Raw genomic sequence first — 22,867 nt, 5'->3', positions numbered from 1 at the left:
ATGAGATACAATGTGAAGAAAATAAGTAGATAAAAGAAAGACATCCAAGTAGGCTGCTCCCTATTTTTTTTTCCAAGACCCAGTCACATCCATTTTTCCTGCCTTCTGCCATCTTTTCTTACTTATTTAATCTTGTTTATTAGTAGGGAAAAAAACATGAAAAATATATTTTTTAATATTTCCAAGAAAGAGTTGCAGCAAGTAGAGAAACAAGGCATGGTTACAGTGGTTGCTGTGTTGTGTTCATAAATGCTGTACCTTAAGTGAGGTATTGAATTCCCATCTTTCTTTGTTGGCTTTGTACCTAATACTGGGGATAATTGCTCTATTCATGATACATTAAGTTTCATTAAATTTGAATGGTCTAGTGTAGGGAGCACTTGCATATTGATGTATTGGTGGTGTGAGGTACTGGCAGACTAGAATGACTGAAATTTAGGAGTCCTAATGCATGGGAAAAGCAAAAGTTGATATATGACTAAATAAGGAATACAGTCATCCCCCGCCGTTCGCGGGTATTTCGTTCCCGGACTTGGTAGCGATCTGTGAAACCATGACAGCGGACTATAACCCTATGGGAAAATATGCATTTAGAAATCACCTCTGACCGTCATATAAAACATGTTTTTGTTCCCAAAAGTAGCCCAATTTGCGATAAGTAGCCCAATCTGGCAACACTGCAGTGTGGCGGTGCGTGAATTTTTTTGCTATGAGAAAATCTCACCAATAGCAGTCGTCCCTGAGTGAGCTGCTGTGGCAATAGGAAAGCATGGCGTCACAGTCTAACCGTGGCGTCACTCAGGAGCAACCTAAAGGCGGTGTCACACTAGCACTTTTTCCGTCAACTTTTTCGTTTTTCTGAAAATCGTCGATATCTTGGCTGCGCCTGTCACACACAAGCGGTGTTTAAGTCTGAAACTTTCCATCGGCACAGACCATGGGAATGTAAACAAACATGGAGTCACGCTGCGGCAAAGATACGCTGCTCTGAACCTAACACTGTGTATTGAGACTTAGGCAGGCTAAACAAGCCAAAAGCATGCATGTCGCCATGGTTGGCTCGTCGGAAGAAAGTGTGTACCACAGGCTGTTAAAAGAGCTGAGTTTAGAGGATCATGAGACTCTGAAGAATTGGATCAGGTTGGACAAGAGCCAGTACCACAGACTTCTGGAGTTAGTGACACCTCTCATTTGCCAGAAGTGACACCAGGATGAGGAAGGCTGTCACTGCAGGAGAGCGTTTGAGACAGGTTGAAGCCTGCGGAAAGTCTCGGTCTTGGTCTTGGAAATGTAAACAAAGGCGGAAATTTGCGGGAACGATCCTGATCGTCTGACAAATTCATCGCGATAAGTTCATGCAGAACGATGAAAATCGGAAATGGCATTAATCAGCGGAAAAAGTGCTGGTGTGACACCGCCTATGCGTCCATTGCCCCGCCTCCTCTCTCTCCTTCCCCCTCCTCTCTGCCTCCCTCCTCCCTCCTCTCTGCCTTCCTCCCTCCTCTCCCTTCTCCCTCCTCTCTGCCTCCCTCCTCTCTGCCTTCTATTTAGCGTCAATGCATCCGCATGTATCTTGAAAACTGGGGCAGTATAGCGAAGTCTAATTAGTTGACCAATCATGAAACGCGATGGGTGAGACCGCGAACGGCGGGGGGTGACTGTATAGGAAGGCTTACTATCAGATAAACTTACAACATATTTGGGTAAAATACCCCTTTCAAGTAATATTTTCTGTAGTCAAACCATAATCAAACCTAGCTTTTTTCTGGTATATTTATATGTTTAACCCTTTCGATGCTAAATACTTGCAGCAAGGACTAGCGTATCTTGCTGGTGGTGCTAAATCCTCGCTGCGAGCGCCAGTCGCGCTCAAATTTCCCACGTATGAGAGTGTTCCAACACTATTTCTCACCCCACAGCATTGCCAATTCTGTGGGTTTTCCACTAAATTTGGTGGAAAATCATATCAGCCTAGAGCGGAAAAGCTCGGAAAATCTACAGACGAGTAACTGGTGGATGTTGTTGTCCAATATTGCGCATTTTTGCATAGCTTCACCTATCACCTGACTGATTTTTTGACCAAATAGTTGTAAATTTTGCAGTTGGCAATACTACCCTGCCAACACCCCATCAAGAGATCTACTCCAGACTCCAGTAGTTGCCTCAATATGGCTGAGCATCACGCACACACGAATGTACGTCTTCACAGGCAACACCCCACGAACGTTTGATGCCTGTTCGCAGGAGAGGCTAACATAACCGAATCTTATAGATCTTGGCCTCCTCTTTCCAGTGGTGTCTTGTTTTTTAGCTGTGATGAATAGTTTTTGAGATATAGAGGTTAAAAGAGTGAGCACTAGCTTGGTGGAGCTAAAAGCTCGCTGTGAGCGCCAGTCACACTCACAGCCAACACCCCCTCAACGTCATTGCGGAGTATCCATTGGCAATACCAGGGTCACCGACCTTTTCTTGCTGATGATGCAGTAATCCTGGTGGAGTTGTTGTAGATTTTGGTGATGGCTCTCAAGGCACTTCACGAGGAGGCAGGTGTTTGGAGGCTTGCTAGATGAAACAGTACAGTCTGTTCATGTGTATGGCGAGGACAGCGAGATCTCGGAAAATTCTACGTATATACCTTGGTATCATAGTTCATAACAATGGTGAGTCTCGCCAGGAAGTCTTATGGTGGATTGGCTTGGCCCACAGTGTTATAAGCATGATTATATGGCATTTTTGATACCTGTGCAGAAGGACAAAGATCTGGATCTTCAAGTCCTTTGTGCTCCCTGTCTTACTTTTTGACTGTGAGACACTGAATGGGGACTTGGAGATGCAGATTGATGCCTTTGGTAATAAATGTCTATGCAGAATCATGGGATATCGCTGGATTGACTTTGTCAAACCAGCGACTACTCCGTGAGACTGATTTGACATATATTACCTGCGTTGTCCGTCAACGCCAACTCAGGCCAAACGGGCGCATGGCACGCTACCCAGAAGCTGATCCTGCCCATCGGGTTGTCTCTGTAAGAGGCAATCCTGAGTGGAGGAGGCTTAGGGGACGCCCGCGGAGTTTGTGGCTTGAGAAAGTCGATATATCCTGCTGGGAGGTACGCAGGATGGGAAAGGGGCCTGCATGGAGACTCACCGGGAGGGACCCCTGGATTTGGCGTCGTAGGGTGGGCGAGATGACGCGCCCCCTGGCGTATGCCCCCATTGATTGATTGATTGATTGATATCCTAAGTAATATCAGGCACAATCAATTAGTGCAAACCCAACCATCGAAAAGCAGAAAGGGAATAGGAATGGGATGGAGTACATTTGGTTAACACTCACGAATAGCATCCTGCCAATATCTGCTTGCCTCACTCCAGCTGTGTTCGGTTAACCTTTTAACTATGCAGTGTTGTGGAACGTCACAACAGAGTTAACAAGTTTTGCCAATAATGTGGTGTTAGTCAAATGCCCTGCTGAGTTGTATGAGGATTGTATGGACAGGGGGGTGGAGTGTTTGTGAACAAAGGATATGTTGAAGTGGCCAGTGTCATTCTGCTGCATCTTCTTACCTTCTATGAATGTTCCATTCAACTGTAAATCAACTGTGGTAAATGGTAACCTATAAGAGCTGCTGTAGAAATATTTTTAGGGAACTGTTGTTGTGGGACGCTGTTTTTATTGTGCTCAGCTGATCCACTGTCCTGTTTTGTTCACACACACACACACACACACACACACACACACACACACACACACACACACCTGCAGGAGGGAGAAGCTTAGGTTTACCTGTTAGCCGCACAACTGCTTTTTCATCCCCGCCTATAGCGCCGGTAGGCTTTCTTCAGGGGCCAGATGGTCGGCCCAGGCCTGTCGTGGCGCAGGCAATTTTTTTTTTATAGTGGCGCCAGTTATGCTTGGCTCATGCTGTCCCCCGGAATTCATTCTTGATTCACTGGACGGTTTCTTCTAGAGTCCGGGTTGATAGGTGGTCTTCTGGACAGCATGTGGGTAGTCTTAGGCCACTCGGCGGTGACTGAAAAATCCAAGGTGGGGATTCGAACCAACGTTGTCCATGGCGTGGTGAATGTGATCCCAGCACGCTAACCACTCGGCCACCGCTGATGGAGAGATGAGCCAAACTAGACAGTGGATCAGCTGAGTGCAACAAAAATGGTATTCCACAACAACAGGTCCATTAGAATATTCCTGCAGCAGCTCATAGGCATCCATTTACCAGAAGCAGCAGAGGTGACACCTGCCACACTCATATAACTATGATGTATCCTTTTTTTACAAACACTACCGTTCGTGCCTGCACAACTCCCCACACAACAACTCGATGGGGCATTTGGCGAATGCCGCCATCTCGGCAAAACTCATTCACTATTGCATAATGTTGTACAGCATTTCGTGGCTAATTGGTCAAGTAAATGCAGGGCCGAGGTGAAGTGTGTGCTTTAGGACAGCAGCTGGGTAAGAGGCATGGAAATGCTGCGTAAACAAACAGTTGCTGTATTCATGGCAGGGTATTATTAAAAAGGTCAGCTCATTATTTAACCTAACATTTGTAATGTTATTGGCCTGGTCGTAAGTGCGAGCGGTTGTGAGTTGTTTACGTAGTAACTCGAGGACTACCTGTATACGTACATATAAGAAAAGCAAATACAATCTTTTCATTCTCATTCAACAACACTACACCTCTAGGCTAAGTTTACTTCACCTGCAAAGATGGAAGACAAAAATTACTGTGAAGTCTGATTATCAGTTCTTATTCTTTTATTATTTTGGAGTCATATCCACTTTTGTATGCTCTGCTGATTTTATTTTCAAATAGTTCAACTACATATAACAGAGGAATTAAACATCTGCAAATACACTATCTTTCTACCAACAGTTGGCAAAAAAAATCTATACTTTCTATCTATACAGTTGACAAAAAAAAATATCAAACACCCATTGGTCTATTGAACAGAATTTGAGTGAAATCTCTAGACATGAAGTTTTGTTGGTTAAGTGGGCACTGGTGACTAAAGTCTGCCCTACCTACTTACTCTTGCCTTTGTCTTGCTGTACACAGCCTTCAGGCCATAACACAGGCACATGTTAATAATAAAAATAAAACAACACAAATTACAAGCAGTATCAATCTTCAATTTCTATTTCTTTTTACTTTTCCACATCTTCCTCTCTGCTTCTATAATTCTATTCTCATCTTTCATCTCATCACTCAGCAGCAGCAAGGCATCCATTCCCTCTGTCCTGTCCTTCTCCTCCCATTCATCATTCAGCCCTCAATTACCCACCCCTCATCATCTCCGTCCTTTCTAACCAGCACAACACCATGTCCATAGATATCACTCATATCTTATTCAGTTGACCCATGGGTGTTTGATAAATTTTTTGCTGATAGTACACACTAACACTTCATAGGTTGATTTCATTGGAACTTTTTAATGTTTACAATGAAGTTATACTTCAACATCATGAAAAATGAGTTAACTGTTATTGTTGTAATTCCAAATTCCATTCAAATGTGGGAAGATTTAGTTGCCAGAGTTATATTGGTAAATTTAAGTGAATCAAATGTTATGTGGTATATTTTGTTATTCCTTTCCATTTGTTGATTTACAGGAGGAAGCAGAGGAAACTGAAGATGTTGTTTACAGTACACCAAGGCAGATTGAAAATGCTTATGTCATGGAAACATTTGATGATTTAATAGCTTTTGAGAAGAAGTGGATCAAGTCACAGGCAAAGAAGGAAGGAGTGGATGAAGACATTGCAAAGTACAATGGTAAGTAATTCTTTAGTCACTAATAAAAAAATATATATGTATTACTATGTACAGCAGGAATGCCTATTATGCGTCTTTCACTACTTGAAACGCCTACTACACGAGGACCCGAAAGTATAACTCACAAACTGAAAGAGCGTGAGTTGAACCCATAGTACAGGAGGTGGAGGCAAGGAATGAAGGAACTATCAAATTCCACACCGATGGCGAAACTCCCGTCAGTCAAACAAAATGCAACAAAAACAGAAACAAACGATGTAAAATATAGAACAAACACAATAGCATATGGAAGGGCACTGTAGAATGCACATGGCAGACCTCATACTTTTGTTTGTTTATAAATGGTGCTGCCCACGCTGCCTCACTGCCACCACCATGCCACACCGACACTTCAGTCAATCAGACAAAACAGAAACAACCAATAAAAATGTTGAATAAACATAATAACATGTGGAAGGACACAGGAATGAGCATGGCACACCTCATTCCAGGCTGCATATAAAAAATTCTTGCGATGCCTGGGTAAAATCCAGTGAGTGAGCATCATGTTGCTACGTCATCTATCTATCACACCATAATCCATCATGAGATCTATTGGCCTGTAGCAGTCATGATATGGTGTCCTTGGTTGCTGACAATATAGGAAAGCAAACTTGTCACTTATGGAATTTTTACTCTTCATTGCTATTATTCTTATAAAAATGACACATTCATAGCATTATATAGCTTTATTTCATGTATACAGAATATTTGATACACAAGCCTACCGGCACCACAGGCGAAGATGTAAAAAAAAAAAATAGTAAGTGGCTGACATGTGAGTAATGTATTGTTGGTGATCTGGCAGCACTGTAGAGAGGCTTATGGCCATATCTTACATATCCCCCACCACCTTCCTTTTCCTCTTCCCTTACACAGTATCTCCTTTCTGGTGGGCACTATAACTTGACCTAGACCCCTCCCATCGCTAGAGGTTCTTCGAATTGGGTTGGTAGCCTGTGGAAACACCTCTACATGGAAATCTTGATAATTGAAGCATTTTACATACATTAGTGTGATTATACTATATAGTGTGATTATACTTTGGTGATTATACCAAATAAAATGGTTGATTGAATGGTAAATATATAGGTATAATTGCGTACATAGCGTGAGTGATAGAGTTGGCATCCCTGCGCGGCCCGCTCCACGTAGTCAGCCCAGGAGTTCACATGTGCCCACATGTACCACTTCTCTGCCCTTCGCTATCATCCCGTCAAGCAAGGAGCCGTTAGAAAAGTGATCGAGCCCCATCGGAGCTATAGCAAAAGACTACCTGCTTGAGTTAATCAAGCAGGTGTGTTGACACGGCAAGGGTTAAAAATCATGATGCAACCCTAAAGTCTTTAACAGCATTTTGAATAATTTATTTAAGAAACTTTTGCCGATTCATATTAGGTTAAATAAGTTTTATTTTAATTCCTGGATCATTCACTACCATATTAATGAAAGAAATGCAGGATTGACGCATAAAATATGCGAAGGGGCAGACGAAGATGTGCCTATCTCGACCCCTTGCCAGATTCCAACAATTTCACCCTCCAACACCTTCCCTTCTCCTCCAGAAAAACCCCTTTGAGTATTATGATAGGAGAAAATGGCCGAAGAGGTTCTACAGTCGAAGAGGTTGCCTTATGGTACGGCCGTTAGGCCCCACCCAGATGGACTCCATATTTGTGTCTGACTTTAGTCATCCCTATCTGGAAAGAGAAAAAAGACTGCCAGGACTGCAACAACTACCATGGTATTATGCTGCTCAATGTTCTGGCAAGGTGCATGCCCATCTCTTGCTCATATGGATTCACAACCATCTGCTGAAGCTGCAGAGATCTGTGATGACCCGAGTTTTGATGGGATGCTTGCAACCAATATCAATCTCAAGAAGGCGTTTCATTCAGTCCGCTCTGGAATCCACGACTGATGGATTCCTGCAAGGATTCTTGGTCTGTTGGTTTGCCTGTACTCTAGGACTGAGAATGCTGTGAAGTGAGGGAATTAGGGGCATATTCAATTTCTTTCTTGTAAACACAGGAGTAAGGCAGGACTGTGTTCCTTCCTGCCCCATCACTTTTCAACACATGTATGGATGGACTGGGTTTTAAGCAGATTTGTGAACCAGCCATTGTGGAGCATCTCCTGCAAGAATTATAGACTACAAGAATAGCCCACTGAAACGTCATTGATGATGTCATGACTGCGTAATGGTCATCTGGTTTGCTCTCTCCATATAAAATGTATTAGAAAACCATTTCATATTAGCCTTGTCACTCATTCATTGTCAGATTTTGCACTTTTTTTATTGCTTAGGATATGTAATTAAATTGGCAGCTGTTGAGTTGGCAAATAGTATACAGTAATAGAAATATTTGAGAAATATGTTAAAAAAAGGTACTGAGAAATATTGCTGTCTACCATATATCGATGCTTACGTTTTCTCAAACCCCCATAATAACCCCTGTGTCTACCAGCTAGCTATATGGGGAGGTGACATGCATCCTAGAAGTCAACCCTGCACACAAAATTGTATGTGATAGAGACAATCATGAGTGGAGGCCAAGGGTGTTTCTGTAAATTTTGTGGTTTATGAGGACTGCTGGGAGGCACTTGGTATGGGAAAGATGAACTGCTTGGAGGAAACCCCAGTGATGGCATCTTAGGGTGGGTGAGGCAATGGGCCTCCCAGCATATGTCCACATTAATTGCCAGATTAAAACTTGTTGGACTGTGTACTTGTGTTTCGTCAGTTAATGGTTCATCATATCACAGCTAATAATCAGTTGTTCATCTAAATATAAATACAGATTTTACCTATGACATTTGAATTGTCAGTCACTATGTCTGAAAATCAGTCACTGGAAATCTTCCTCAGGTGTGTGGGTACTCGAGGAGGCCGAGAAGATGCCCCTGACAGGTGACCGGGGACTAGTGTTAAAGTCCAAGGCCAAGCACGCAGCCATCTCTGTCCCTTTGAGGAAGCCTTTCGCCTTCTTGGACAAGCCTCTGGTGGTGCAGTATGAGGTCAACCTTCAAAATGGCCAGGAGTGTGGTGGAGCATACATCAAGGTAAGGCTATGCTGGGAAAATACATTGCCTTCAAAATGGCATTTCTTAGTTTCCACAGGGAACCTGCTACTGTAAACCTTGATACTGATTGAAGAAACAGTGAAGGAGTGAGGGTAACATCTGTATCCAGTTTTGACAGAACTGGATTTCCTTTAATAAATGAAAACAAGTTAAAAGTAGGAAAGGCCCTGGAGCTGATGGCATAATAGCAGAAATGTTGAAGTATTGAGGAGGTGTAGTTGTGGAATGGATATTATGGATATGTAACCTAGCATGGGGACAGGCTGAGGTACCAGAGGATTTAAGAAAGGCTATTGTTGTGCCGCAGCACAAAGGGAAAGGGAGCAGAGGTGATTGTAATAGTTGCAGGGGAAGAACTCTACTCGGTTTGGCAGGAAAAGTGCATGGAAAGGTTTTAAATGAGGATGAAGAAAATAACTGAGAAAAGTGTAGGCGATGAACAAGGGAGTTTTAGGAAAGGGAAGGGTTGTGGAGACCAAATATTTGCACTCAAAATGTTAGTTGAAAAATTCATAGAGAAGAATAGGAAGCTGTTTGCTGCATTCATGGACCTGGAGAAGGCATATGACAGGATTGACAGGAAGGGGTTGTGGGATGTTCTAAGGATATATGGTGTGGAAGGGCATTTGCTAAAGGGTATCCGATCCTTCTAAAAGGATGTGAGTGCCTCTGTACGAGTGAATGGTGAGTTGAGTGAGAGTTTTGGTGTGGGTGTGAGACGGGTGTGTGATGTCACCATGGCTTTTTAATTTGTACATGGATGGTTGTATGAGAGAAATGAAAGCCAGAGTGGGGGAGCTTGGTCCAAGGCTGAAAGTGAGAGGTACGGAGGAGTCATTGGTTGCGGGCCTGTTTGCAGATGATACAGCATTGGCAGAGACCAAAGGGACGCTGCAGAGGATAGTGGATGAGTCTGACTGGGTGTGTAAGAGGAGAAACCTGAGAGTGAATGCTGGAAAGAGTAAGGGTATGGTGTTTGAGAGGGCAAGAGAACAGGTCATTGATTTTACAAAGCCGTACAGAGTTAGAGCAGAGGGTACAGCGAAGTGTAGGATAAGGTTAGGGGAGGAGAGAATGGAGGAGGTGACTGAGATTAAATATTTAGGTACTGTTTTATGTAAACATGGCAGTATGGAAGGTGAGGTGAGGGAGAGCAGTGAAGGGCAGACAGGTGGTGGGTGCATTGGAGAGAGTTATGAAAGGAAGAAGTGTGATCATGGAGGTAAAGAGGGGAATAAGGAACAGTATTATCCTGCCAGCTCTGTCATATGCGTCAGAGGCGTGGACATGGGATGCAGCAAAACAATCAAGAATACGTGCAGTGGAAATAAGTCATATAAGAGGTGCATGTGGTGTGTCGGGATGGGATGGCGAAAATAATGAAAGCGTGTATGAGTGGTTTGGAATGTGTGCGACAGTGAAAGGAGTGGAGTGGGTGAAGCATGGTGCATTGAGATGGTTTGGACATGTGATGAGAATGGGGGAGAATGAATTTGTGAAGAGAGTGTGTGAGGGAAGGATTGAGGGAGGGGGTGTCAGGGGAAGAGCACATGTGAAGTGGATCAATAAGGTGTGTGAGTATTGGAGTGAGAGAGTTGGAAGTAGCAGGATTGAGTGTGCTGAGAGGGAGTGCCAGAACAGGAGAGATGGAGACACTTCTTTTGCGGCCACCACCTGGAGGGAAGTTCCCGCGAGGGAGCAAGGCGTCACAGATAGATAGGTAGATAGAATGAGAACAAGAAGGTATTATGGCATTAAGAGTCTAGTTTTATGGAGGGCTATAGGTAAGGCTAAGCCCTCTATTGTCTTCATTACTACTATTGATTTTAACCCGGTAGCAGCGGGGGTCATGTTTCTTAATGGTCCCTCCAAACGAGAAAAATTAGAAAAAATCACCCCTCACACAAACCATTTCATAATACATATTAAAGCATTTGTGATCAGATTATGTATCATCTATTTTGGGGATTTTATATCGTGGCACAAATTTCGCCCGTTGCTGCTACACGGTAAAGCCACAAATTTGGCCTGTCGCTGCTACCGGGTTAATTAGCACAAAAATGGAAGTCCTAATCTTACCCAATATACATCCCTTAGAGTGCACTTTCCAAAACAAGAGATTCAAATGGTGGCAAAAATGGCTCACAAATTGCAGATTTACTTCTTAGTAGGGAATGTTTTTACTCCTGAAGGTGCACTGTGGCAAATTACAAGTTAAAATGATTTATTTAACCCTTTCAATACGTGACACAGACGTCGGCATCACAGTCTGGAAAGAGTTGAGAGGAAATGGAACAGGATTAATCCTCTTCTAAACCTCTTAGTCCTCTTCCATTTCCTCTTAAACCTCTTAAGAGGAAATGGAAGAGGTTTAGATGAGGATTACTCCTTCCGTTTCCTCCCAACCCTTTCCATACGGTGACGCCGACGTCTGCGTCACCGTATTGAAAGGGTTAATTTTGTTTGTTTAGGTGTTATTTTTATGGATTTTGTCACCTTATGGTTTGATTTATTGTCAACTCATTTGCTGTCTTGTCAGTTTAGTTGTTAGCCAGCCAGTGTCAGGCACATAGGCACTATTACTTGCCTTTCAAGCAGGCTGCCCAACACAACACATGATTTTAACATTTATTTTTGAGTGAAATAGTTTATTAGAGGTCTGACCAGGGCTATGGAGTCAGTAAATGACATTGTACAGAGGCCCTTGGACAGTGGAGAGGTACCAGAAATCTTAAATTGGGCAAACATAGTACCTATCTGAAAAAAGAAGTGATAAAGAAGAACAGCTTAACTACAGGCTAACAAGTGGGATATGTGAGCTATGTGAAAGGATCATAAAGAATAGATTGGCTTGGCCCCTGGAAGTAAGTTTGCTAATGTCAGATTGACAGTTTTGATTCACAGGGATGAATGTGTGTTTCAAAGGCATTGAGTTATTATATAAGGGCGATGGAGAGAGAAGGAAGTGTTGATTGCATCTACAGTACCCTCTCGAGTTTCACGATCCACGAGTTTCACGGTTGGTCCTAAATTTTTACCATCCCGACTTTTGCGCATTATTACCCTGAGTTTTGCGCTGCTTTGACACGTATGGGTCACGTCTACTTATCATCGGCGTCACGCACGCTACCTTTAACCCTTTCAATACGATGACGCCTACGTAGGTGTCATGAAGCCCCAGTAGCATATACGATGACGCCTACGTAGGCGTCATATTTCTATTCTGTTTCTTCTTCTATTGAGTTGTCCCGTACTTTGTGTTGGTTACTAAGTAAAGACGCTGTATGCTGTCCTTGAAATCCTATTGCTCCTCCCACCATCCTTGTTCCCACCAATCACAAAAAATGAGCTACAGTATGCACCGCCTTCTTCACGCCTTGTGTCTAAAATTAGGAAGTCTCATTGGCTCTCTCTCTCTCTCTCTCTCTCTCTCTCTCTCTCTCTCTCTCTCTCTCTCTCTCTCTCTCTCTCTCTCTCTCTCTCTCTCTCTCTCTCTCTCTCTCTCTCTCTCAGACACCGAGGCGCCGACCAACGTTGCCAGATTGTCGTGCTCGGCCTCCTGTCTGCCAATTTCCGACCCAAAAATCTGCCTCCTCGACCCCAATAATTGCCTTCATATACAGTTATCATTAGAATGGTTAATTATTGGTGTGTTTTGGCAATACTTATGGCTCAGAAACCGGTAAATACGAGGCTACGAGTATGATAATCTGGTAACGGTGGCGCCGACACCATCACGTCTCACCCACCTCTCTCTCTCTCTCTCTCTCTCTCTCTCTCTCTCTCTCTCTCTCTCTCTCTCTCTCTCTCTCTCTCTCTCTCTCTCTCTCTCTCGCTGATAATTTCTCGACATTCTTCCTCCTCTACACAATCATCTGCTTTCTCTATTTCTTTCCCCCTTGCCCCTTTCTCCCCTTTCTTTATTTCGCTTTTTTTTTTTTCGCGTTGACGCAATTTATATTATGCATAGCAGGTATATGTTGACTCGTCGTGTATGTTGCTTTGCAAATACGGGATACATGTAATGAGGGCTTTCAGCAGCATAATATATGGAGGCGACAAGCAGATACATGCCGGCTCAGGTTTCCCGCGCACGGCCGAGCACGCCGTATATCAGCCAGGCGGGCTTTTTGAACATCCGGCGCGAAGGGGTTAAAGGTAGTATCACACTGGACGTTTTCCTCCAAACATTGTGGCTATGGCAAGAGAGAGAGAGAGAGAGAGAGAGAGAGAGAGAGAACGGGTCGTCTTGAAGCTGCAGTTGAAGGCAGCTGCCTTACAATTGGCTGACAGTTCTGAAAACACGTTTGTGATTCGCTGGGAGTCCGATGACATCATCGCCGATACTCATCCCAAGAATTATAGACTACAAGAATAGCTCACTGAAAGGTCATCGATGATGTCATGACTGCGTGATGGTCATCTGGTTCACTCTCTCCATATAAAATTTATAGAAGACCATTACATATTAATCTTGTCACTCATTCATAGTCAGATTTTGCGCTTTTTTATTGCTAAGGATATGTAATTAAATTAGGCAGCTTTTGAGTTGGCAAATAGTATACAGTAAAAGAAATATTAGAGAAATATGTTATTGAAAAGGTACTAAGAAATATTGCTGTCTACCATATGCTTACGTTTCTTCAAATTTCATTAACATTCATTTTCTACAGGAGAACATCTCCTGCAATGATATCTGACTTACTACCCTGGCTTATTTTTCTGGACCAGGTTACTTAACACTGATACAGTAAAGCACTTGTTCAGTAGGTGTGATATTTTTATATCTGGATATCCCTTCTATAAAAGCATTAAGTACAATTAAATTATTTTATTCATTTCAGCTCCTGACTGCAAAAGATGGAGGAACAGACCTCAAGAACTTCAATGACAAGACTCCATACACTATAATGTTTGGGCCTGACAAGTGTGGCAATGATTTCAAGTTGCACTTCATCTTTAGGCATGTCAATCCTCTCAATGGGGAGATTGAGGAAAAGCACGCCAAAGCCAGTGTATGCAGGTTTTATGAACCATTCCTGTTTCTCTTATAATTGTATTTTTAATGGTTTCTGGAATATAATTCTTAAAATTAAATGACACTTCCTTAACTCAGATTCTATGGTGAACTATACCAAATATTTTGCATTGCAATGAGACTTAGTTTTGGCCCTTTTGCAGCGTCCCCGTGAGAAGGTTGAGGAGCCATTCAAGGATAAGAAACCGCATCTCTACACACTGGTTATTCGACCTGACAACACTTACGACATATCCATTGATCAGGAGGTGAGGGGTTAAGCTTAGCAGGAGTGTTCTTTGATACTTCATGGGGCCAGTGTTTGGTTATATTATATCTTGGACAAACTGTCAACATACAGCCCAGTTACAATATGGAACCCAGAGAAGATACTGTGAATGTGTTACTGTTTTGGCAATGGTGCCAGATTGAATGGGAGTTCAATTTCTAGGTGATCAACACAGGAAGTCTCTTGGAAGATTTCACCCCCCCAGTCAATCCACCCAAGGAAATTGATGATCCTGATGACTTCATGCCCAAAGACTGGGATGAGAGGGAGAAGATACCTGACCCTGATGCCACAAAGCCTGATGACTGGGATGAGGATGCTCCCATGCAGATCCAAGACCCTGACGCAGTAAAGCCAGCAGGCTGGCTGGACGATGAGCCAGAGATGGTGCCAGATCCAACAGCCGAGAAACCTGAAGACTGGTGAGTTAGAATTTTTCATAACCATTACAATCAATAATACATTTTCTACTTGAGCAAAACAAATGCTATGAAGAGCATTACATCTTGATATTCTAGTACTTAGTTTCAATCTTTAATAAGATTTGGTGCCAAGTTACCTAATTACCTTCAAATAATTTGTCATTGCCATCAGTTGCTGGGGAATTTTCCTCTCAGGGGTCCTTAGGGGTTTTGGAGATGTGTGAAACTGAAGAGAAGGAGGTGTTCTATGCCAAACTCAACTCTGTATCAGGCCAGTGCCCCCCTAATGACATATCCATTGTCTTGGACGACTTTAGCTCTTGAAGGGCGGGCACTTTTGACCACAAGACACTCGCTCAGGACGGGTGGTTTGCATCACAAAAACTGTTCTTCAAGTACTTTTAATCCATGAAGTATTCATTTTTTAGATATAAAAATGGTACTGTGATGTGCAGCATATATTAAACTTGGTAATTATTCATCACTTCTGCTATTTCACTTATACTATCAAAAGTTTCACCATTAACTTTAACTTCATGGATCTCATCTCTCTTTTTCAGTTTTCCATTTATGAACTTATAAAACAGTTTTGGCTGGTCTTTGCACTTATCTACAATATTTTTCTCAAAATTCCTTTTTTCTTCTCTTCTTATTTTGACATATGCATTCCTCTTCCTTTTGTACTCATTCCATAGATCTATACTCTTATTTTTTCTCCATTTATTCCATGCCTTCTTATCCTGCTTGGCTTTTTCACACTTTCTATTGTACCACTCTTCTCTTGATTTCTGGCCAATTTTCATCCTTGGTACCCACGTTTCCACTTCTTCGTTGTAAATCCGTAGAAAGATACCCCATTTTACTTCCACATTGTCCCCCTCAAAAAAAGTATCCCATTGTGCTGCCTCAAAATGCTTCCTAAGTTGTTCAAAATTTGCCTTATTAAAGTTGAACCATTCTTTCCTGTAGTCCTCATTCCTGATTTTTCTACCTTCTTCTCGTAATATGCATTTGATAAGGACATGATTGCTCTTCCCTTTAGGGGTCTTGTAGTTCATCTCCTTTATGATATCTGGCTCCCTGGTGATTATCAAGTCCAATCTAGATGGCTCGTCATTTCCTCTGAATCTCATATTTTCCTCCACCCACTGTGTGAGGACGTTATCTATAACCAATTCCAAAACCCCATGAAGCTTCACTTCCTTCCGTTGACCAGTTTTCTAATGACACTTCCTTACAATTAAAATCTCCCATTATCAGAATTTTTTCTTTCACCTCCAGCAATCTTCTTAGGCAGTCTATTGTATCTTCCAGCTTCTTCTTGTACAATTCTTCTGTCCATGAGCTGTTTTTTTTGGGGGGGACATACACCACTACAATATTTCTGCATCCTCCCCTTTGCATTCTTACTCCCACATTTAAGACCTCTGCTTCCCTTTCTCCTTAGGTGACACCCTCCACAGACAATTCTTTTTTCATCAATAGCATCACTCCTCCTCCTTGTTTATTTTTTCTGTTTCTCATCCATACATTATATTTACCATCCCCTATGTTAAATGCATCTATACTACCAGTCAATTTGGTTTCTGTAATCCCCATAACATCTGTTTTTTCCTTACTCAGGTAATCTCATATTTCTAACATTGACGATATTAACCCGTTCACATTAGTGTATGCCACCTTCAAGCTGTCTCCTCTTCCCTTCTGTACCATTTCCTTAGGTCCATGTCTATCACTGTCCAGAAAAAACTTATTTTTTTCCTCTTCTGACCTTGCTTCATTCTTTTCATTGGCTTGATTCTTCAAGTCTCTTATCGCGTTCCTTTCCTCCGTACTTCTGTCCTTCCTTACCCAGACATTTTTGTAGGCCTCTGTTCTTGCTAACTTCCATGCCTTTCCCACCACTTCTTCCGCAGCAGCTTGAGACCTAAATCTAAATTTTATTGGTCGTTGGGATAGAATGGGCAAAGGCGGAGGAGGAGTGGTGATAATGATAAAGAAAGAGTTATTAGTAAAATCAATAGAATATGGAGAGGGAAAAGCAGAGATAGTGAGTGTAAGCTTGGAAAACAAGAACAGAGAAAGGATGACGATTGCAATAACATATGTACCACCAAAAGCTACATCATGGAGTAAAGAAGATTATGAAAACATGATTGATGACACCATACAGAGTTTGAGGAGATTACTTAAGGCAAACAAAGGAGTAATACTAGTTGGCGATTTCAATTGTAAAGAGGTTGACTGGGAGAGGTTTGAGAGCAATGGTAGTGATGTGGCATGGGGGAATAGATTCTTGAATTTAATGATGGAAAATTTGATGATACAAAGGGTGAAGGAAAGAACTAGATATAGAAGAGACGATGAACCGGCAAGACTGGATTTGGTGTTGACAAGAGAAATTCACGTGAAGGATGAATTGAGGTATGATTGCCCCCTGGGAAAAAGTGATCACGTGCTCATAGAGATGGAAATGGAGGAGGAAGGAAGGGAACAAGGCGAGACTTATAGAAGCAATAGATCAAACTATAGGAAAGCAGGGGTGGAAAACCTCAAGAAGTTTTTTGGTGAAATGGATTGGAATGAGTTAATGAGTACAAGCGAAGTTCAAGGAAAATATGATATTTTCATGAGGGCGTACAACACAGGTGTTATGAAGTTCGTACCAAAATACAGACCGAGGGAGAGGGCTAAAAAGGACTGGTTTAATGCAAGATGTGCAAAGGCAAAAGTAAAGAGAGACAAAGCGTGGTCAAGATTAAAAAGAAACAAAAATCAAAGAAACAGAGAAGACTTTAAGGCAACGAGAAATGAGTACGTGAAAGTGAGAAAGGAAGAAGAGAAACGATACGAAAAGGATATTGTGGAAAAGTGTAAAGAACAACCTTAACTATTTTATAGATTTATAAATGGAAAAATTAAATCAAGAGAAACAATGGAAAGACTGACTGAAGAGAATGTAGAGATTGAGGATCCCAAAGGCATGGCAGAATTATTTAACAAAAAATTCCAGCAAGTGTTTACCAAAGAATCAGTATTTAATGAACCACAAGAAAACAACTTAGATGTATATATGGAAGAGGTCAAAATAGATAAAGAGGAGATAAAAAAACTATTGGGGAAATTGGAAGAAGGGAAGGCCGTGGGCCTGGATGGAGTTTCAGGTTTTATACTTAAAGAATGCAGAAATGAGCTAGTTGGCCCGATATATGACATCATTAGGTGCTCAATTAAAACGGGCACAGTGCCTAGGGAATGGAAGAGGGCAGAAGTGGTACCTATATACAAAAGTGGGAAAAAGGAAGAACCCCTAAATTACAGACCGGTGTCTCTGACCAGTGTAGTATGCAAAATATGTGAGAAATTAATAAAAGAACAATGGATGAGAATTCTAGAACATAATTTAATCACAAACAATCAATATGGGTTTAGGAAAGGCCGCTCATGTGTGACAAACTTGCTGAGCTTTTACTCAAGAGTGACGGACAAATTACAGGAAAGAGACGGATGGGTGGATTGCATTTACCTTGACTTAATGAAAGCATTTGACAAAGTTCCACATTCAAGACTGCTTTGGAAACTAGAAAATAAAGGAGGAGTGAGAGGGAAAATGAAGTGCTGGATGGAAAGCTACTTAAGAGGAAGAGAGATGAGAACCGTGGTTGAGGACACTAGATCGGAATGGAGAGCGGTGGAAAGTGGAGTGCCCCAGGGGTCGGTTTTGGCACAAGTACTCTTCCTAGTCTATATTAATGATATGCCAGAGGGAATAAACAGCTACATGAGCCTGTTCACGGATGATACTAAACTGCTAAGACATATAAGAAACAGTGAAGACTGCAAGGAGCTGCAAGAAGACCTAGACAAGATTTGGAAATGGAGTCAGAAATGGGAGATGAAATTCAACATGAGGAAATGTCATGTTATGGAAATGGGAAAAAGTGTAGAAAGACCAAAATGGACATATAAAATGGGAGATGGGGAAATATTAAAGAAAGTAAATGAAGAGAGAGACTTGGGAGTAATAATGCAAGATTATATGCAACCAGGAAGTCATATAAATCGGATCTTCGGTGATACATATAACATGGTGAGAAATATAGGCATAGCATTCCACTACATGGACAAAGAAATGATGAAAAAATTAATAACTACTATGATCAGACCTAAAGTAGAATACGCGGAAACAGTGTGGTCTCCACATATGAAGAAACACATGGTAAAACTAGAAAGAATACAGAGGATGGCAACAAAAATGGTTCCAGAACTGGAGGGACTGACATATGAAGAGAGACTGAAGGAAATGGACTTGCCAACACTGGAACAAAGAAGAGAAAGAGGAGACCTAATACAAATATATAGGCTATTGAGTAAAATGGAAGAAGTAGATAACGAGAAATTGCTACTAAGAGAGGAACCTTCCAGCAGGAATACTAGAGGACATAGTAAAAAGTTGAGGAAGGGAAGATGCTCAAGAGACATAAAGAAATATAGCTTCCCACAAAGAAATATAGAGGTTTGGAACAGATTAAGTGAAGAAATAGTGTCAGCGAAGAGTGTGCAAAGTTTCAAGGAAAAGTTGGATAATTATAGATACAGAGACGGGACCACACGAGCGTAAGCCCAGGCCCTGTAAAACTACAACTAGGTAAATACACACACTAGACCCACCTCCAGGAGGACGACCTTTCAACCTTTTACTCCGTCAAATCTGTGCGGTGTATTGCCGGTGACTCAGTGGGATATTTTCACTGATCTTACTTCTGTCCTTCCCTTCCCTCTCCTCCACTTTCCTTCATAAATCTATTTCTTTATCACAACTAATATAAGGAAATACAATTCAGCAGACACACGTCATCTATGCATAATGCAAAATTTTCTGTATGTATATTTATGCATACATCTTCATAATTATCAAATAATTTGTTTCTTTATGTGCACCATTTAATTTTGGATATTTTTATATATATAGTGTATGATGATTATGTTGAGTTTGTCTTAAAGTTTGTTGTATTCAGTTGTGACAGTCCAAATTTGGTGCGCGCGGCCTGCCCGGATACAGACGGGGCGGGGCACTGTTTTCGCCCGGCCTCAGTGAAAAGTTTAAATGTTTCATACACAGTTTGGTAAAAGTCTGGGGCAGGTACTGGACATTGGTGATTGCAAGATGGAATGTGGTAAACATCTGGGAATGGTGTGTTTTGAGCTTTTTGAGGTTTCCTACTGGTAATCCAGGTCTGTAACTCCCTTCATTCTGGATTAAAGGACTTTTACTGTAATTGGAAATGCTCTGACATAGCAAACATTTCGCCTCATATAACGAACAAAGTTTGTTACATGCACAAAGTTTGGAACCTTTGGATATACTGGATTATTCGTTATAACGTCACCTTCCTCCCCCAATTGGTTTGTTAAAGCAAGGGTTTACTGTACTTACATTTTAACACAACTTATTTTCTCTTCTGAAAACATGTATGTATCAAAGTATTGTAGTATCATAGTATGTATCATAATTTCATTTGGAGCATAACACACAATGCTGATTTTTTTTCTGCTTTTTATAAATATTTCCTGTTAGAAATTGTCTATTTGTTATTTCAGTATAATAATGCTGAATGTCAGTGGGCATTGCAAGTATTTTTTGTAATGTCCATGAGCCTCCATGGTGCAGTGTTTAGCATAACTAGCCATGAATATTCAGGACCGGGTTTGAATCCTGTATGTGAATTCGGTAAATTTTTCCATCAGGGATGATGAAATGGATGGTGAATGGGAGGCAGCCTTGATCAACAACCCCAAGTGTGCTGATGCTCCAGGGTGTGGGGAGTGGAAGCCATCCATGATAGACAATCCCAACTATAAGGGGAAGTGGCGGCCACCCATGATTGACAACCCCAACTACCGGGGCAAGTGGAAACCTCGCACCATCCCCAACCCTGAATATTTTGAGGACCTGGAGCCCTTCAAAATGAGACCCATTGTAAGAAATTTAAATTACTTTTGCTTTATTAGTGAAATATGGATTTTGGTAGTAGGTGTGTAGGTAGGTAGGTAGGTAGGTAGGTGCAATTTTTACCAACAGTGAAATAATAGTTTGTGGGTGACACAGACCATAGTGAGCCTGCATTCCTCATGTACATTTATCATTTACTAAACATCTACAGGGAGCTGTTGGCATCGAGCTGTGGTCCATGTCTGACAACATCCTTTTTGATAACCTTATTGTGACTGACAATACGGCTGAGGCTGACCAGCTGGCTGCAGACACTTATGACTTGAAGATAATGAAGTTGGAAAAGGGCCAGGTAAGGGGAAATGAACTTGAAATTCTCATTTAGTTTATTATTGATGCAAATGCATTGTTAATTTTGGTGTTATAAAAGACACTCAAATTTTTTACAGGAAATGGTAGTAATGAAGTAATACAAGTTGTTTACAGTGTTGGTGGTGGCGGAAGGTGCCGATGATCCAAGACTCGGTTGTGAATGATTAATGAGGTTAGAAATGGTACGTTGTAGCTGTTTACCAAAATTAATAGCGTATAGGGTAGCCTCGGCTCTTCTTAACCATCTGAAAACACTTGGGAAGGGAATCAGTAAGGTTTTGTAGATATTCATGGTTAATGTTGTCCCAAATCACTTAAATGGCTTTTTGAAGGTGCATAAGGGAAGAAGTGTTCCGGTCCTGTAGCTGATGTTTGATGAACGCCCAGAGGGTCTCTATTGGATTTAAGATCCGGGGAATTTCCAGGCAAAGGTGTTAGCAGCTTCACCTTGCAAAATTCAAACCAGTTTATCACTAATTTTGCAGTGTGGCATGGTGACCCATCCTGCATGAAAACTTCACCTTGACACCGATCGATGCAGGGTTCAAGTTCATCCAGGATAACCTCAAAGTAGCTGTTCTAGTTCATTCTAATGTTCTTTGGTAAGAACACTAGTTTGCCAGCACCATGGTATGAAAAGCAACCCCAGACCATGAGTGAATCAACGTGTTTCACCATGTGCTTTGTATAGTGGGGTCACAGGGGTCACTGCTATGGTCGGTAAACCCTTCCTCTTTGGTTGTCAGTTACCGCAAAGCTTGCCACATCAGACCACAGCACCTTGTGCCACTCATCAAGGCCCCAATCTGTACTGAGTGGCAAAAGCTAGTCTTTTAACATGATGGGCACCTGTTACCCATGGTTTAGGCACAGGCCTGCATCTCCTGTAATCCAGATCCCTCTTCAAATAATCTCTCGCTGTTCACTCAGCCACTCCTGGCAACAAACACGGGTTCTTTTGCTTGATTTCCGATCTTCTAATGCCAGGTTGGGCCTTTACCCTCCTGCGAATGACATTCAAAGTCCTTTGAATAACTTTTCCCTTAGGTCCTGCTGGTTTATGTGGGGATGGTACAACACACATCCCAGTGGCAAGATATTTTTTGGTCCAACGCTGCACTGTTCTTAGTGAGATACCCATGTTTGCAGCTATTTCTTTATCAGACTTTTTATCCCTAACCAGTTCATATATGGCTTCAATCTGAGGTTCTTTGAGAAGCTTTCTCAGCCCCATAGTGTGTGTGAAAAGGTCAGAAAGGTGAGGAATTAGACAGTCAAACACAATCCTAAATGGAGTAATCAGTGACAGACATCCACGCCTTGTGAAAGGCAGACAGCCACTGATGCTGGCTAGCCAGATGTAACTTATTTCACGATCCTCGGAGATCAGAGTGAGACAGGGGGTCAAGTGAGTTTGGCTGTGGCGGATGGCGCATGACGATCTGTGCCTTCCACCACCGCCAGCACTGTATCTTTTTTATATTTTCATTTTATAGTATTACTTTTCTTCTGGGGGCCAGGTGGCTCAGTAGGTTTGGTGCTTTCCTCGCAACCAACAAGTTGAGTTCAGTCCCAGTTCACAGTACCTCTCAGGGAGAGGTAGTGCTCTCTAGTAATCTCAGCCAAGCTCTATGGTCTTAACCACTGGGCTCTGGGGATTATTTAGTCACCTTGTATTTATTCTTCGAGATATGTTGGCAAGATTTATTTTTTTCCATTACCTATTTTCATCTTGAGTGGAAATGAGCTACATAAGAGGAACATGTGATATTTCAAGATGTGATGGAAAAGGCATGAGAATGTCTGTTGAGAGTTTTGGTACGATCATGATAGCAAGGGAAGTGAGTTGTGAAGTGGTTGAATGAGGTGAAGATTACACAAGTGACAGGTTCTTCA

The 22,867-nt window shown here is 41.9% G+C and overlaps 1 protein-coding gene across 1 annotated transcript in view; it reads left to right on the top strand.

Annotated features, from left to right (window-relative positions):
- Positions 1 to 22,867, top strand: part of LOC127009408 (calnexin-like) — a 40,216-nt gene that overhangs the window by 2,615 nt on the left and 14,734 nt on the right. The window contains exons 2-8 of the mRNA XM_050882489.1: positions 5,633 to 5,795; positions 8,704 to 8,897; positions 13,763 to 13,933; positions 14,100 to 14,204; positions 14,387 to 14,646; positions 20,395 to 20,626; positions 20,811 to 20,951. Coding sequence (XP_050738446.1) covers positions 5,633 to 5,795; positions 8,704 to 8,897; positions 13,763 to 13,933; positions 14,100 to 14,204; positions 14,387 to 14,646; positions 20,395 to 20,626; positions 20,811 to 20,951 — 1,266 coding nt within the window. The remainder of the gene's footprint in view (positions 1 to 5,632; positions 5,796 to 8,703; positions 8,898 to 13,762; positions 13,934 to 14,099; positions 14,205 to 14,386; positions 14,647 to 20,394; positions 20,627 to 20,810; positions 20,952 to 22,867) is intronic.

This window comes from Eriocheir sinensis, chromosome 40, assembly GCF_024679095.1.
Source record: "Eriocheir sinensis breed Jianghai 21 chromosome 40, ASM2467909v1, whole genome shotgun sequence".
Classification (NCBI taxonomy): domain Eukaryota; kingdom Metazoa; phylum Arthropoda; class Malacostraca; order Decapoda; family Varunidae; genus Eriocheir; species Eriocheir sinensis.
Note: the sequence above shows the minus strand (reverse complement) of the source record. Positions and strands in the feature narration are given on the sequence as shown.